Source organism: Apostichopus japonicus, chromosome 8, assembly GCF_037975245.1.
Source record: "Apostichopus japonicus isolate 1M-3 chromosome 8, ASM3797524v1, whole genome shotgun sequence".
NCBI classification, from domain to species: domain Eukaryota; kingdom Metazoa; phylum Echinodermata; class Holothuroidea; order Aspidochirotida; family Stichopodidae; genus Apostichopus; species Apostichopus japonicus.
In genome coordinates, this window is record NC_092568.1 from 261,981 (window position 1) to 277,311 (window position 15,331).

The 15,331-nt window shown below is 36.9% G+C and overlaps 1 protein-coding gene across 6 annotated transcripts in view; it reads left to right on the plus strand.

Annotated features, from left to right (window-relative positions):
- LOC139972146 (uncharacterized) overlaps positions 1-9,712 on the plus strand; it is a 47,307-nt gene extending 37,595 nt beyond the window's left edge. For 5 of the 6 annotated variants that reach the window (XM_071979117.1, XM_071979120.1, XM_071979119.1 and 2 more), the window contains 7 exons: positions 1,048-1,112; positions 1,742-1,766; positions 2,526-2,548; positions 2,778-3,338; positions 3,688-3,803; positions 5,369-5,435; positions 5,983-9,712. In XM_071979117.1, the coding sequence (XP_071835218.1) occupies positions 1,048-1,112; positions 1,742-1,766; positions 2,526-2,548; positions 2,778-3,338; positions 3,688-3,803; positions 5,369-5,419 (841 nt within the window). In that variant the 3' untranslated portion in view covers positions 5,420-5,435; positions 5,983-9,712. The remainder of the gene's footprint in view (positions 1-1,047; positions 1,113-1,741; positions 1,767-2,525; positions 2,549-2,777; positions 3,339-3,687; positions 3,804-5,368; positions 5,436-5,982) is intronic. The other variant, XM_071979118.1, reaches the window with a different exon arrangement.
- The last annotated feature ends 5,619 nt before the right edge of the window (positions 9,713-15,331 follow it).

The window sequence follows — 15,331 nt, forward strand, 5'->3', positions numbered from 1 at the left end:
TCAGTATTGTTGTGTTTCTTAAGCTTCCTGACTATTTTAGGTTTCTTTTTTTATTTGGCTTGTGAAGTGGAGATGGGTTATGTTCGTAAATAATGTTGTCTCTTAAAACATATGTTTTAAGGTACAGTCGTTTAATTCTCCCAGGAGAACAGTAGGTCTTTTTTTCCTTTGTAGAGATACAAAGCATAGTGATTGGATGTATTTTTAGTTCTTCTCAAAGTAAATCATATGTGGTGGATGTTTTCTGCCTCATCTGCCGACTGTTTTTACTTTTAGCGTTGTGTAAGATTGTGTATGCTGCTGCCAGTAGTTACAATGTGGGTTAATAATTACACTTGTTGTGCAGTAACACAGTGCGTTATTGTAGAAAGAGCAAAATCAACTTTGAGCAGGCCTTTTGTAGCATCGACCTATCGTATAAATTTGTGAACGTGCAATATTAACATGAGGAGAGAGAGAGTGAGAGAAAAAATATGAAGTTATTTAAATTGAAGTGTCCTTTTGAGGTGTTCCTTCATTTATGGCCATAATATCAAGTTACATGTTTTGAATAGTCTGTGACGTAAAAAAAAACAAAAAAAAACTTTGGGAATGGTCAGTACTTGTATGTACTTACCAAAATCAAATAGAAAACTATAAGAAGAAGAAGCAACCATGAATGTGAAAGCTATACTCATCTCTATAATGGAACAGTTGCCTTTTAGAAACATTTGTTGAATATTAATACTCCTTTTTGTTCTCTTCTCACAACCAACTTGCTATTTGCATATTAAATTGTGGATGTTAATCTTCGGTGTATTCCTATATATGCGTTTCTCGTCTGTCCTCTCACGACAAATGCACTCTGAAGCTCACGATTCCGTTTCAATTCCATTCAAACCTCTTACCAAAATACCAGCAAAAATAAAATAAATGAAGATAGACAGATGGTACTTTATTTAATTCCTCTAGTTTGGTAGCGACTTCCTCTCGGTATCCCAGTAAGATGCAGATGGAATGTGATTGGAGAAATGATTTTGTGTTTTCCCTCCTCTCTTTTATTTCCAGATTAACGGAACTACAAGGTAGGAGGAAGACAGATGCCTCTCCTCTCATAAAACCATCTCCAGGCAGTAAGCATTTGACTTTTACTTGAGAGAAACACTATGAAAGAACTGAGTTTTTTTCATGATAAAGTTACCCTAACAGAACAGATTTCAAAACAGTTACCTTTTAGAGAAGAAAAAGTCATGATAAAAAATTAGATGAAAACAGTTTTTGCTTTTTAATGTCTTGTTCATTAACAGGGATGTAGATTTATTATTAAGTGAACTGTTGAATATTCATTGGCAATATTTACTCAGTTTTTGTCAATACTGTTACTGAAAGTGGCCCGGAAAAATAATTAAAGTAAAACAAATAAGGTATTAATTAGTGTTAATACTGACATCTAGTTGTGCTAATTCTCTCTACGTTCTTAATAAGATTGAATTTGGTCAATTATGCATTTTTTGCCCCACATAAAACATTTGTAAATCTAAGGGTAATCATTTTGTGACCTCTTTGAATTAAATGCTTCAAAACTGGTGCTTAGATCTCGTGAGCTTTAGACCAAACAAAGATTTATCGAGAAAATAATGATCTTAAGCTCATCCCTCATGACCTGATGTATCTAATTGTGTTTCTTTTATATGATCTGTGATCCTTTCATGTAGTTGTCATGGTTACTGTTTCCTTCATCTTTCTCCTCCGTTTCCTGTAGGGATGAGTTCTCCCAGCAATGTTAGGTGAGTATCCCATATCGTCCTGGGGAAGTCTCAACTGCTGTATTTTTATTCCTAAATAACAGAAATATTTTGTAACTCTGAGCAAGTATTTGCTTGCCAACTGTTGAACTGTAGTAATATCAAACCAGTCCTTTGCAGGGCGATGAACTAGAAATTATTGGGTGCCAAATCAAGAATATCTGTGGGAATGGCATGCTTTTAGTCAGAGTGGCGGCGGGTTTTATAGAATTGGCCAGTGTCCAAAACAAATAAATGCAATCTCAGACAGTCATGGAACCAATAATCGAGGTTGCTGGAGACAAGATCGTCGATTTCCTTTGAATGTAACTCCATTTTACTCTTTTTATAATATGTTCATCTGGTTGGACAATCATCTTTGCCATTAAGATAACCATGATAGAAACATTTAGTAGGCGCAACGGACAACCAGCGGCCTCTCTTCAAAATGAAAAGTCATGATCCCTACATTGCAATGTTGTAGTAAGGGAAATGAAACCAGCTGTTTTGGATAAACAAGAATCTAAAAATAGCTGCTTCCTTTAAAAAAAACGTCTGTTTTCAAACTTGTTATATTGCCATTTATTTGTTAGTGTGCGAAACAGGGCAAACAGCTTTTAAACATTTTCAGTAAGAAGTTGGATCTCAAGTGCAGGTTAAATATGGACATGTTTACATAATAATATGCATTTTAATTTCACTTTGATAATATGAATTTTGTCTTTATTACTGATCATTATTCTTCACTTTTTCGTTTTGTAGTGAGGCAAGCATGCTGGGAAGAGGTGAGATTTCTCTCTATTGTTTTAAATGTTAGGAACCGTATTTGTTCCCCAAACTCTTCATTTCTATCATCTGCTTCCTCCCCCCCTTCCCATCCAACCCCCCCACCCCATTCTTTGCTTCCCATTTGCCCAAGAATCTGAAGTTTGGAGTGTATTGCTTTCTACCATGATTAGATAATGCAAATTAAAAGATGGCTGGTAATGTTGATTCATTACTTTCATTTCCCAGATCAACCCAGTCGCAACAGTCTACTAGACGATGCCCCCTCACCGCCAATCATCGGAGGACAGAGACAGTCACCCTCAGAGATGAAAGAACGTCCACCCTCACGTCCCCTCAGGGTCTCCAGACAGGGACGTCCACCGTCCTATCACGAAGACTTCTTCCCTCCCGAAGAAATGATGCCACCACACGATGGCCCGTTTGGCAGGGGACCACCGCCAGGTGGGTTCCCTCCAGATCCATACGGCCCACCGCCACCAAGGGATGGTCCTTTTATGCCACCAGGGATGGACTTTGATGGTCCTCTTCCTCCTGATATGGGCTATGGCCCACCTGGACCATATGACTTTGGTCCTGGCGGCCCACCACCCTCCATGGGTGGCGATCCAAGGTTTCCACCTTTCCTAGGCCCTCATCCAGATGACTTTGGACCAGATAGGCCATTTCCACCAATGGACCCTAGTATGGGGCCTCCACCATTCAGAGGTCCACCTCCCAACTGGGATGATGGTAGACTACCCCCTCCTGGTATGAGGGGCCCACCACCACCACCTTCAAGTGATCCTAGTGAGTCTAAAAATATTTTAAATTTTGCAAATATGAAAATTGAGTGATTGTGATGTTATCCAGTCAACCGTTACATTTCGATGGTGACTAAAAGCTTTGTTCCTCGTTGGCAGCTGTGGTCAGTTGTGTATCATGTTACAGTTTACCTGATGACTTAATTTTATTTTTCAGCTAACGTTCATTTCGTTTGTCTTAAAAAATCACAGTATGAAACTAAATATTCTTAATTAAAATTGTTCAACCCCATCTGAGCATCGTCACACAATTGCAACATAATTAGCAATGTTTTAGCAGGTAAGCCTGAAGAAATTAACTCCCAGAGTAACTTTCAATCTCATAATTATCCCAGGTTTTAATAGACCGACTAGTCGCGGTGGGATCCCTCCACAAGCCCACAACCAATTACATCAAGGTCCACGTACTTCATCACCACACAATCCGGAGGGCGGTATAACAGATTCTCAGGTATGTCTTTAATGTCCTTAAAAATGCCAAAAGTTGTGCCGTATTTGTCTCAATCAGAAGCTGTAAATTCATACTCTCATATCTTATAATAGGTGCATGGATCACATCTCCAATGGTGTGGAACAGCTTGCCATCTCATATACGTGCAATAACTAACGTGAATACTTTCAAGAAAAGCCTGAAAACTCATATCTTTAGTTTATGTTGATAATAATTTTTCCTTGTTTTAGCCTGTTATACTATATAGTTCTTATCCTGTTTTATGGTGAATTAACATTGTAAGGGCGTTCCCGCTTTTTTAGTGATTCCTGCTATTTTTTCACTGTTTTAATTTTAAGGTTTACTATTTTTTGTTTCGTTTAATTGATTTGTTGCTTTTTATTAGATTTATATTAGATTTAGATTATATATACAGCGCCTTGAGTTTGTTTTACATTGTAAGGCGCTTTATAAATCTTATTTATTATAAATTATTATTATTATTATTATTATTATCACATATAATTGCAGTACAGTAGTTAATTGCGAACACCTCCTCAATCTGCACGATCCTCTCATTTATTTCACAAGTTTTTTCATTAATTAGGTACAAAGCTTTGCAATAATTTTGTTTCTTCGTTTAGGTCAGAGGTGACATGAGTTTTATAAAACTGAGGTCTCAAGATTCTACAAACTCCTCTGTGTTCCCACTGACTTTTGGGGATCTATTATGTTATAATGATCTTGTCCGGTTGTTATTCTTTCAACTAAACCTTCGCAAATGCATCAATCTCACGTCTTGAATAACAGACACCATGTTTTTTTTTTCATGCTGGTCGTTTGAGTTTTACAATAGTCTTTTTATCTCTACTGGCTTGTCATCCACATCATAGGATTTTTTTTGTTTTTTTTGTTGCATAATTATCATGATAGCACTATGATTTATCCAAATCAAGTTTTGTGGGTTCTTGGTTGCATGCCATGGTACCGTTTTCAAATCTTAGTTTATTCAACACGTTTTTTTCCGTCTGGAGGCCATATGAACCTTTCAAGAGTGCCATGATTGCTGAGTTTTTGATATATCTTGCTACTTGATTCATTACCATTTTAGGGTAAGATTAGCCTCATTAATTGCCCACATGCCTGGCTGCCGTTATGCCTCCTCTCCAAAATTAATCATCGACTCGTGTGAGATCTTTTTCCAGCACCTGTGGGGTTGTAAAAGCCTACATTCAATGGTCGATAGTCATTTATCAAAACATTCGCCTCTAGTTAACTAACAAATTGTTTCCGCAATGCTCTCGGGAAAAAAACCGAGAATCTAGAAACTTAAAAAAATGCAACGATTTCAAACTCCCAAGAGGGCAAAATATATCTCTCAGTTTTCAAATTGCTTGAAACTCTTTTTATGTCTCTGTCGATGATGAAGAAGAAGCACATTATCCGTTTCTTTTCCGTTTTAGTCTATCAACCTTTCGCCGCTTTTTAAAGATTTAAGAAAAAGGAAAACTCAAAATAAAAAGTAGTGATTTGATATGATATTCTACTTTTTACATGTTACATCAACTGTGCGTCTACTTTCACAGAATCAATCGGCACAAAATCAGGGCAGGAGGCTACCAAGCGTACAGCCTTAACGTCAAAATTAAATTAGTAAGTACAAGGCTGATTTTGCTTTTATGTAATATAGATGTATACATAAATAAGTAAAGAACAACACACCAGAAAAATTCCACTTCACAACCGGTTTCGTCCTTTTGGGACTCATCAGGCGAAGGTAGGAATTGAACCCGGGATCTTGTACATATAGATATATATATTTATCCCAAATAATGACAGAAAATAACGTTAGGGAAATTGAGTGGAAATGCAGACATATATTGCTGCTTTTGACAGCGACGCAAATATTTTCAAAATGCTGACTTTTGATGTTTCTGAACATTTGGTGAACTGTATGCTTTTATATTGACACTTGAACCACTGAGCTTGAAATAATAAGTACCCGATATCGAACAGCAAAATGCCAGCGCAAAATGCGCTATACAAGTGCAAAAATTTATAGCACTTTTTTTACACATGGAACAATAGTAGTTTTGCATGAGACAAATATTTCAGGGCCTTCAAACCTGCTGCACCAACTTTAAAACCTAAAATAAATGTTTGAACCTAAATTAAATTATTTTTCCTTCTTTACTTCCAGGTTTTCACGCAAATTATTGTGCAGTTTAAAAATACCAACGACATTCATCAAGAATATTTTAATTGGAACTTACAAGAGTAGAAAGGACGAAATTTTGTGAACATTGAATGTAGTAGCATTTAAAAAACATTTAAAACTTTGATAGACTTTGGCAAACATTTTGGCAAAACTTAAAATGAAATTGACCAAGCTACGAAATACTTATTGCGGTAAACAATAGAAGTTGAACTTTGTCCTTTTTTTCTCATTGTTTTAGCATCCGTTCTATGTAAAATATCATCAACTCTGTTATGGTTGGTAGAACAATTCCTTAGGAAGCTTAGCAGGTTTGGCTTGATGGCTGCCGTAATGAAGCGGTGACTCTACGATTGATGTAGCATGCTTGAATCTTGTATGCCTCATGTAAGCGTTCGCTATTAACCTACCCCTTCCTGCCCCCTGCCCCTGCCCCCCCCTCATGAGGTTATTATCAAATTTGTCTTAAATGAGTATTCCAAAAAGTTAATTCATATTTGTGTAAAAAAGAAGCCATCTAACTTGATTTAGAAATATGGTTAATATTACTCATTACTCATGTTATGACTTATATTTATAACAGAAACGTTCTGGTTTCATTAATTGCCACACGTTATTACTCAGGGTCAGCCTAAGGTCATACTTTCACCTCATAAGTGTCATATGTAAGCTTAAGCTCATCTCTGATTAACAATGTTTAGGATTTGACCACTACACAAGTAAAGAGCTTGGATTATCTTTTTTGGGGGGTTTCTTGAAAGAAAGAAAAAAAGGGAAGAGTGACAGGAGATATTGTGAGAATAATTGTCAAAAAAAAAAATTGAAATCTCTTACCAAAATATGAGAATGTTTCATTCTTTCTTGTCTGGAAATGGACAAATGTTTGTTCCTTTTCTTCAAATCATTATTAAACAGTTTACCATGTTGTCCATGACAGGGTAAATAAATATTTGCACAAATGTTGTTGCAGACATTTTGTTACCTTGACCATTCTAGCATTTTGTTTTTAAGCAATAAAATGACCTCTGTTTTGGACTCTTGAACTGAATACATCACTTCTGTGTTTTTCTTACCCCCAGGAGCTCTCTAACTTAGAAAAAAGTTGCAACTATTTTTCATGAAAAGTGGATTGAACTGTTTTAACTTGAGTATCTTTGGCTGAGAATGATTCAGTTACACAAGGGACAGATACCACAATGTCCTATGGAGAGTTGAAGTTATATTAGTGGTAATTGAAATGATTTTCCAAGAGGCCTCGGTGTTAACATTTTAGCGTGATTTTATTTTGGTTTAATGGGAGACGAAGGTACATTGACACAATACAGTTTACAGAATTTAGATTTTAGTACTTTCTGGAAGTTGAAACACAATAGGTCATGTTTCTGGGTAGTTCAAAAACTTTTTGAATGACTGATGTCACTGCTATGAAAATGTGTGGTAGTTCAATAAAGAATTGAGATCTGTTTTGCAACAGAATTTCTTTCAAACCTTTACGGACGTCTGTTATGATGTAAGTGCGATTAAGCACAGTTACAAAATTTAGTTTACAAAAATGATGTAAGTGCAATTAAGCACAGTTTACAAAATTTAGATTTTAGTACTTTCTGGAAGTTGAAACTCATAAAGTCATTTTTCTGGTAGTTCAAAAACTTTTTGAATGACTGATGTCACTGCTATGAAAATGTGTGGTAGGTCAAAAAAGAATTGAGATCTGTTTTGCAACAGAATTTCTTTTAAACCTTTACGGACCTCTGCTATGATTTAAGTGCAATGAAGCACAGTATATTTTCAGTTCTATAGATTTGGGGAGACATGTTATGTTGTCAGGGCAACCAGCGGCTTTAAGCAGGGTGGAGATTAACCGTTAGGGGTAACATAGGTCGGGTTTAAACTCATGTATTCGACTTTTCATTATTAAAAGCAAATTGACCAATAGCTTAACCTGGCGAGGGTATTGTGTTTCATTTGATTGTTATAATTTTTTTCCTTGTTTATTTTGTGTATCTGTTTTTTGTTTTATGATTTTTTTTGGTGGGGAGGGGTTGGGCTTTTGAGAAGTTCATTGTAGCTAAAATGTTGTTTAATCATCAAATATGTTGAGTTTTGTTCATTTAACTTTTGAAAAAGGGGGGGGGGCAGGCTCATATATTTGTGAACTAGAATAGTTTGGCTCATATTTGTAGAGTCATAACAATTGAAACAAAATAATTTTTAATAATTTGTAGGTCACAATAGCCATTGAACTAGGAAGCAGCATTCAACAATACTGGTTCAAACCTGGTATTTATTAAATGTCCTCATTCCAAGAACTGATGACATGATGACTGTTTGAATAAGAAATTAAATTGAAATCCAATCCAAGGAAGGCATTACTACACAGGTATCTAGCATAGTAGCTAGGATTATCTTCTCACCAACTTTTGAGGACATAGCCCAAAAAATGTCTCAAGAATATTTGAGAAAGTTACTCCTTAGGGGAAAAAAATACCATCTTTTTTTGTCCATATTCTTACGAGTGTATGATTTTATTAATAAATATATTGTTATGGTGCAGTCAATCGTGCTTCGGTGTTTCACAAAATGTCTTCAGATCACAATGTGTGTACTGTCTATATTCTGTTGTTGTTAAATTCTGTTCGTTAGTTTGCTCTCTTGATGGATTCGGATCTTGTGCTAAGTCTTGTCAGTGTTTTATCTTCTAAGCTTGCAAGAAACTCTTTAATTCTCTCTAAAAGTCTTCTTCAAGATTCCGTCTTTTTTTTCCCCGTTTAAATTAGATTAAATTAAATTCCCTTAAGGCAAATTGACCTGACCCCGTTTACTCTCCATCACAATACCTGTCTCTAATAGAATCTTTTGGGGTGTTGTTTCTCGTAAAGACACATTGTATTTTGATGTGCAGTGAACAGAAGAAGTGCAATATGTGTTTTCAAGCTGACCAGAATTTACCGTCTGTTATATGCTAAAAAAATTATTGTCGAATTTGCTATGTTTTTTTTCTTGTTTATATTCTACACTTGTTTGATAAGTGTTTTACTTTGTTATATTAAGAAGAATCAAATTAGTTTGGTGAATTAATTTGATCACCTCCCTTGAATAATAACAAATATTTGATTTATTCAGAATTTTCGTTTTTCTCAGTTTTTCCACCTACGGTATGTTACAGGATATTTACTCCACATGGGAGTGGGATTTCAGTAGTTTGTTTATTTATAGTCAGTCTCTTCAGTTTAGTAGTTAATTTTGTAGCCATTTCTATCATTTTCACTTAAAATTTGGTCAGATTGACCCAAAAGCTGAATATGTTAGCATTACGTATTATCTATTATCGGTTAACCGATCCTTCTTATAATGCTATCGGTTAACCGATATTTTACTTTTACCACGTACCATGTTGAGAATGTAACATTGTTAATCGGTACACAGTCTTTTGCCTCGCATCGCTGTACGACAACTGTATGCCATTGCAGTCACAGTTACAATTAAACTCTTGGCGGTTAACGGCATCATAATTTATCGTTGCTACCTTATTCTGACGTGGACAGTAATGTTTTTGATCTGCATAACAATGTTGAATATTTTCTGTTTTTTTTTGTTTTGGTTTTTTGCTCGAGGGGAGTTCCAAAATTAAGTTCTGTACTTTCCTTCAACTTGCCACGTCTTGGTTATTTCAAGAAAAAGAAATTCTTGGAACAATAAATTTATTTCATAATTACTTCTTTGTTTGTATAGCTGTCATTGCCTCCATATCTTTTATACACAAAAGGATATAACACAAATCTTGTACAAATGAATCAAACGTAGTAGGCCTACAGAAAAAAGGGGGAGGGGGAGGGGTCTCGGTATTTCCGACTTGGTACCTCCTTGTAAAACACACAGCCTTAGACGACACAAAGCATTATAAATATTGAAACATTTAATTAAGCAAAAGCAGAAACAATAGCCTAAAAGTCCATTTTACTGTAAGGTAGCTCTGTGTGTTTGTTCGAAAGTTTCACCGAAACAACGAAGTTTTTTTTTATTGAAAGAGACTAGATACAAGAAAAATTAATGTCAGTTCAAAGTTTAACCAGCGATCTGTTCCTTTTTTATACCCTTTATCCCTAAAACGGTGCCTTATAAAACCTCCCTCCTAATAAAGATGCTTGAGACAAAAGGAAATGCCTTCACAAATAGATATCTCCCTCCAACCTATCCCCCCCCCCCCCACCACCACCGCCAACAATAACGACCGCTCCACCATGTGTCGCTTATTCAGTTACGTCATGCTTAATTGAATCACTCGTGGCTGTATTGCTTTCCAATGAAAATGACCCAGTTTCAATTGAATGCGATGTCAAACGTTTTCCATTCTCGATGTGGGTGAAGTGTTGTGTTTGCTCAGTTTCCTGGAATTTCTAATTAGCGATATTCTAACCTCAATTCTGTCTGTTGATAGACCTATTGCAATCCACTACTAAAAGTACTAAATCCGATGCATTTATACCATCGTGTTTGCCCTATCTTAAACCCGCGTTTATATTTCTTCTTTTCATATTTCATTTGTTATAAATTCTTGGCTTCGTGCCAGTTGCTTTTTATGTTTATCACTCTTCTGCGATATAGTTCCTCTCCAAATTGGCCCAGTTTTATATCAATACGATAAAAGAACTTCGAAATTCCCTTACCTCGAAATTCCCTTACCTCTTCTCCATCGGGAGTGTATCAAATCCCCCCCCCCCCCCGAAAAAAAATTTACTTTACTTGGCCTTCAGTTTCTTTCTTCTTTTTTTCCAAAGAGAAAACAACCCTAGAAGAAGCCTCCGATAATTCTCAGTGTTGGATACAGCGCGCGAACACTAATCCAGCATTGATTCTTTCCTAGCGATATTCATTGATTATAAATCTTTGGAGGCTATTCGCTTTTCATATCAATCGTGAGATATAATAACAAACAGGATTTTCTTGTTACTAAGACAATGCTTCTAGATATTTCCAAATTGTCATATTTCCCAATAGCGCTTCTGGTCGTTACTTATCTTCGTTACGTTGATAAATGCCTGGGAATTCCCCAAGTGACCGAAAGTTATTAATTATTCTGAGTTTCGACGAGAACTATTTCCCTCTTTTTTTTTTTCTTTTTTCTCATCAATCAGACGACATAAAGAGGCTGCCAAAGGAACGATTAGTAGACAAAAAAGTTCATCTTTTGAGAATCTGAACGATAGAGAAGTTTTACCGGAAGTGTAAATAAGACAGAAATGAGCGCAAAATTCACTTCCGAGTGTAACTTGTCTAGAGAAACTAATACCGTTTCCCTCCAACGATAGTTAAAATATAAGTCAACGGGTTTTAAGTTATGCTGATTTTTACCCTGATCCCCTAAATGGTACTGAATCCTACTGGTATTGAAATTATCCTGGATTTCTTAGTCTTTGATGGGATGTAGGTTATACATTATCCATCTTGTTGAGCCTAAAGTCTAATATGGTCATTAGGTTACCCACCCCCATCCTACCCCGCTCTTTGTTCTCCCACGTTGGATGATCCTAGTCATTGTTGACGTCCAACACAGAGTGTTGCTGACATTAACACGGAGGAAGGGGGAAATAACACCGGGCGAGTGTTCAGCTTAAGAAGGGCGTAAAGCGGCTATACATTGCGCCTGGTATTGTTAATTATATTTGCTGGTCTAAAACAGTTTTTAATTGTTTGCCAAAAACAAATTCGGAGGAGTTTGAGCTCGACGATCGAGAATTTCGATATCTGTCCAAACTGATTCAGTTCTCAACTAGTCAAAACAAGAGAGAGAGGGGAAGCTTATTTTATTTTATAACCATCGTCTTATATGCCAAAAGATTAAAAGAAGAATGAGTCTTAAGTTTGTTCAATTTTACTCTGCTCTATTTCACATGAGTACACATAACAAAAATAGCGGAATAAACACACAACATTATTTTCTCTATCTGTCTCTCTCTCTCTCTCGTTTTAGTTTCTCCTAGGCATTTTTTTATTCAGTTGGTATGCTGGCCTCCAAACACACCATAGGAATTCAATTAAAATCATTTTCTGTCCAATTGTCTTACATTAAAGCACAATACAATGTGTTTTATCTTTCATCTCCTCTTCAAAATGTGAATGTTTCGTTTCCGCTGCACACAGGAATTCACCCAAAGGGGAAGACCAATGTGAGGTATCGTGACGTCACGAAATATTTTCAAATTAAATTCTATGAGGAAATGAAAAGCAAAAACAAAATGGGTTTGTATGAGAGAATGAGTTATGTTCTTTTGCAAATTGAGATTGAGAACAATCAGAACGGCAACTCTGTTTCTTGGGAACTGGGACCTGGCGGTAAAGATGACTGGTGTCAGTCTAAGGGAAGTCACGTGACGCCGTGGGTATAACACACAGATAACAAGTCCTATCATAGAGTCGATATCAGTCCGCCGAGGAGAGGTTTCTCTTTACCTTTTAGAAAAGTGCGCCAAACCAAACACCGAGTGAGTCACCTTGTGTTATATACAATAAATGTACTCAGTGAAATGATCGGTTGATGACGTATACTATACGAATACAACGGCATGAATACGAGTACATTCCCCTTGGTATATGAGTAGGAGTACAATAATCTAGGAGGGAGTGAGAGTTCTCATAGTATTGCTTTAATATCTTTACTATAGATGTCCAAATATTGGTTCCTATGTGAGTACAAATCTATGTGCGCGATCATGAATACATGCAACTATACGCGGAGTAATACGAGATCGACAGTATAGACTCTGTATGAGTCGGCTGTGTGTCACAATGTTGGTTGTGTGTTACAATGTTGGTTGTGTGTCACAATGTTGGTTGTGTGTTACAATGTTGGTTGTGTGTCACAATGTTGGTAGTCTGTTTCAATGTTGGCTGTGTGTCACAATGTTGGCTGTGTGTTACAATGTTGGCTGTGTGTCACAATGTTGGTAGTCTGTTTCAATGTTGGCTGTGTGTTACAATGTTGGCTGTGTGTTACAATGTTGGCTGTGTGTCACAATGTTGGTTGTGTGTTACAATGTTGGTTGTGTGTCACAATGTTGGTAGTCTGTTTCAATGTTGGCTGTGTGTCACAATGTTGGCTGTGTGTTACAATGCCGTGTGTCACAATGTTGGTAGTCTGTTTCAATGTTGGCTGTGTGTTACAATGTTGGCTGTGTGTTACAATGTTGGCTGTGTGTCACAATGTTGGTTGTGTGTAACAATGTTGGTTGTGTGTTACAATCTTTTTTTTTTGTGTGTGTTACAATGTTGGTAGTCTGTTTCAATGTTGGCTGTGTGTTACAATGTTGGTTGTGTGTTACAATGTTGGTTGTGTGTAACAATGTTGGTTGTGTGTAACAATGTTGGTTGTGTGTTACAATGTTTTTTTTTTGTGTGTGTTACAATGTTGGTAGTCTGTTTCAATGTTGGCTGTGTGTTACAATGTTGGCTGTGTGTTACAATGTTGGCTGTGTGTCACAATGTTGGTTGTGTGTTACAATGTTGGTTGTGTGTCACAATGTTGGTAGTCTGTTTCAATGTTGGCTGTGTGTTACAATGTTGGCTGTGTGTCACAATGTTGGTTGTGTGTAACAATGTTGGTTGTGTGTTACAATGTTTTTTTTTTGTGTGTGTTACAATGTTGGTAGTCTGTTTCAATGTTGGCTGTGTGTTACAATGTTGGGTGTGTGTTACAATGTTGGGTGTGTGTTACAATGTTGATTGTGTGATACAATGCTGGGTATGCTGCGCCTCGTTGAATGGAACATTCCATCTTTCAACTCATGAAATATTTGCACTATTGCACTCATAACCATTCATTATTTGTATAATAGTTGATAATGGTGAGAGATGTAATAACCGCGCATGCGTCGGTTTGCTGCGCGCGGCGGGAAAAGTGTCAACGATGAAACAGTACTGAAATACTTTTAAGCAGCATTCCTTTGCTTCGTATTTTCGATCATGTGATGCAACTGTCTATACTGTTTTATAAGATCTTACCTTAATAATCTGCACTGGCCGTTAGTCTTCATGATTTCCAAACCTTCATCAGTCCGCGAAAATTAAAGGTATGAGATCACTTTTCGCCTTTATAGTGTCAAGTCTAGATGTGACTTTTCAAGCGGGGTGGTGGTAGGGGAGGGGGAGGGAGAGGGCGAGTGCAGCTCCTTATGCCTTCGTATTATCTGATTTTTGGCTTAAATGGATACTTAGAAAATTAAATTTCGGGAGCTATGATATGTGTTTGGGTATTTACCCTTCTCCTACCCACAAAGGTCCTCCTTCTCCTCCCCCCCCCCCACCCCTGTTCGTCCTTTTCGGATAAGCAATACAACGACATATTGTAACATATCTCTTGGAATATATTACGTGAAGTCATTGCGCATGCTTTTCAGAAAGAATCTTGAATCTAAGTCAAAGTGGTCCTGTCTTCTGTCTGCAGTATATCACTGCATTTCATAGGCTCGGCACGATAAAAATGCATTTACAGGCAAACAGCCATATACTTTCTTTCAAGCGGCATAAAACTGGTTTCAACGAATAATTGGTTTGTCTTGTATTATTGTCGATCCTACACAGTAGGATGCGAAGGTCATTTGTAAGTTAGATGTGATAACTCTGTATTAAACCCGTATAACCACAGACGAACTTTATTACGGCGGTACAACTTTCTTTAAAGTCGTAATCGTCTGGCACACTTTTAAATAAAACATCATATGTGGGAATTGCTTGCCATTTTTGTCGGTCGTATAAGAGAGTTATAAAGGTGAGACCGCTCTGTAAGTCCTTGTAAAATCAAGTATATGTTAAACATCCATACATACACTCTGTGTGAAATCTATCCTTAACATATTCGAATGTCTAACCATCACACAGATTCGCGTATCTCATACCTACGACATGTTTATATTTAAAACAGGGGCATCAGCAGGGTAGCCTACTTTGACAACCATGGCTGCTAGGCCTACAAAATATCTGTTTCTTTCTGTTTTCTGTTTTATGACACGTTGCAGTGACAGTAAATCTTAAGACTTGACGTCAAGTCGAGAAACCTCAGGTATACACTAACAATATCAGACGGCAGCCGTAACCAATAACAACCAATCCGCTGTCTCGATTGCTGAAGTATAGTTTACATTGCTTTTTTCCAGTTTCTAATTGGGAAATGTTCGAGGTCAAAACTAGCAACGTTAACTCCTTCCCCTCCCCCTTGTTCACATTCCATGATCCTTTCCAAGGTTGTGTGAGAAGTCATCATGTTGCACACTGCTGGCTTTTTGGCTCATTTGAAAGTCACTGTAGTTTAAATGTGTCGTTATATTGACTGAGCTGGCTG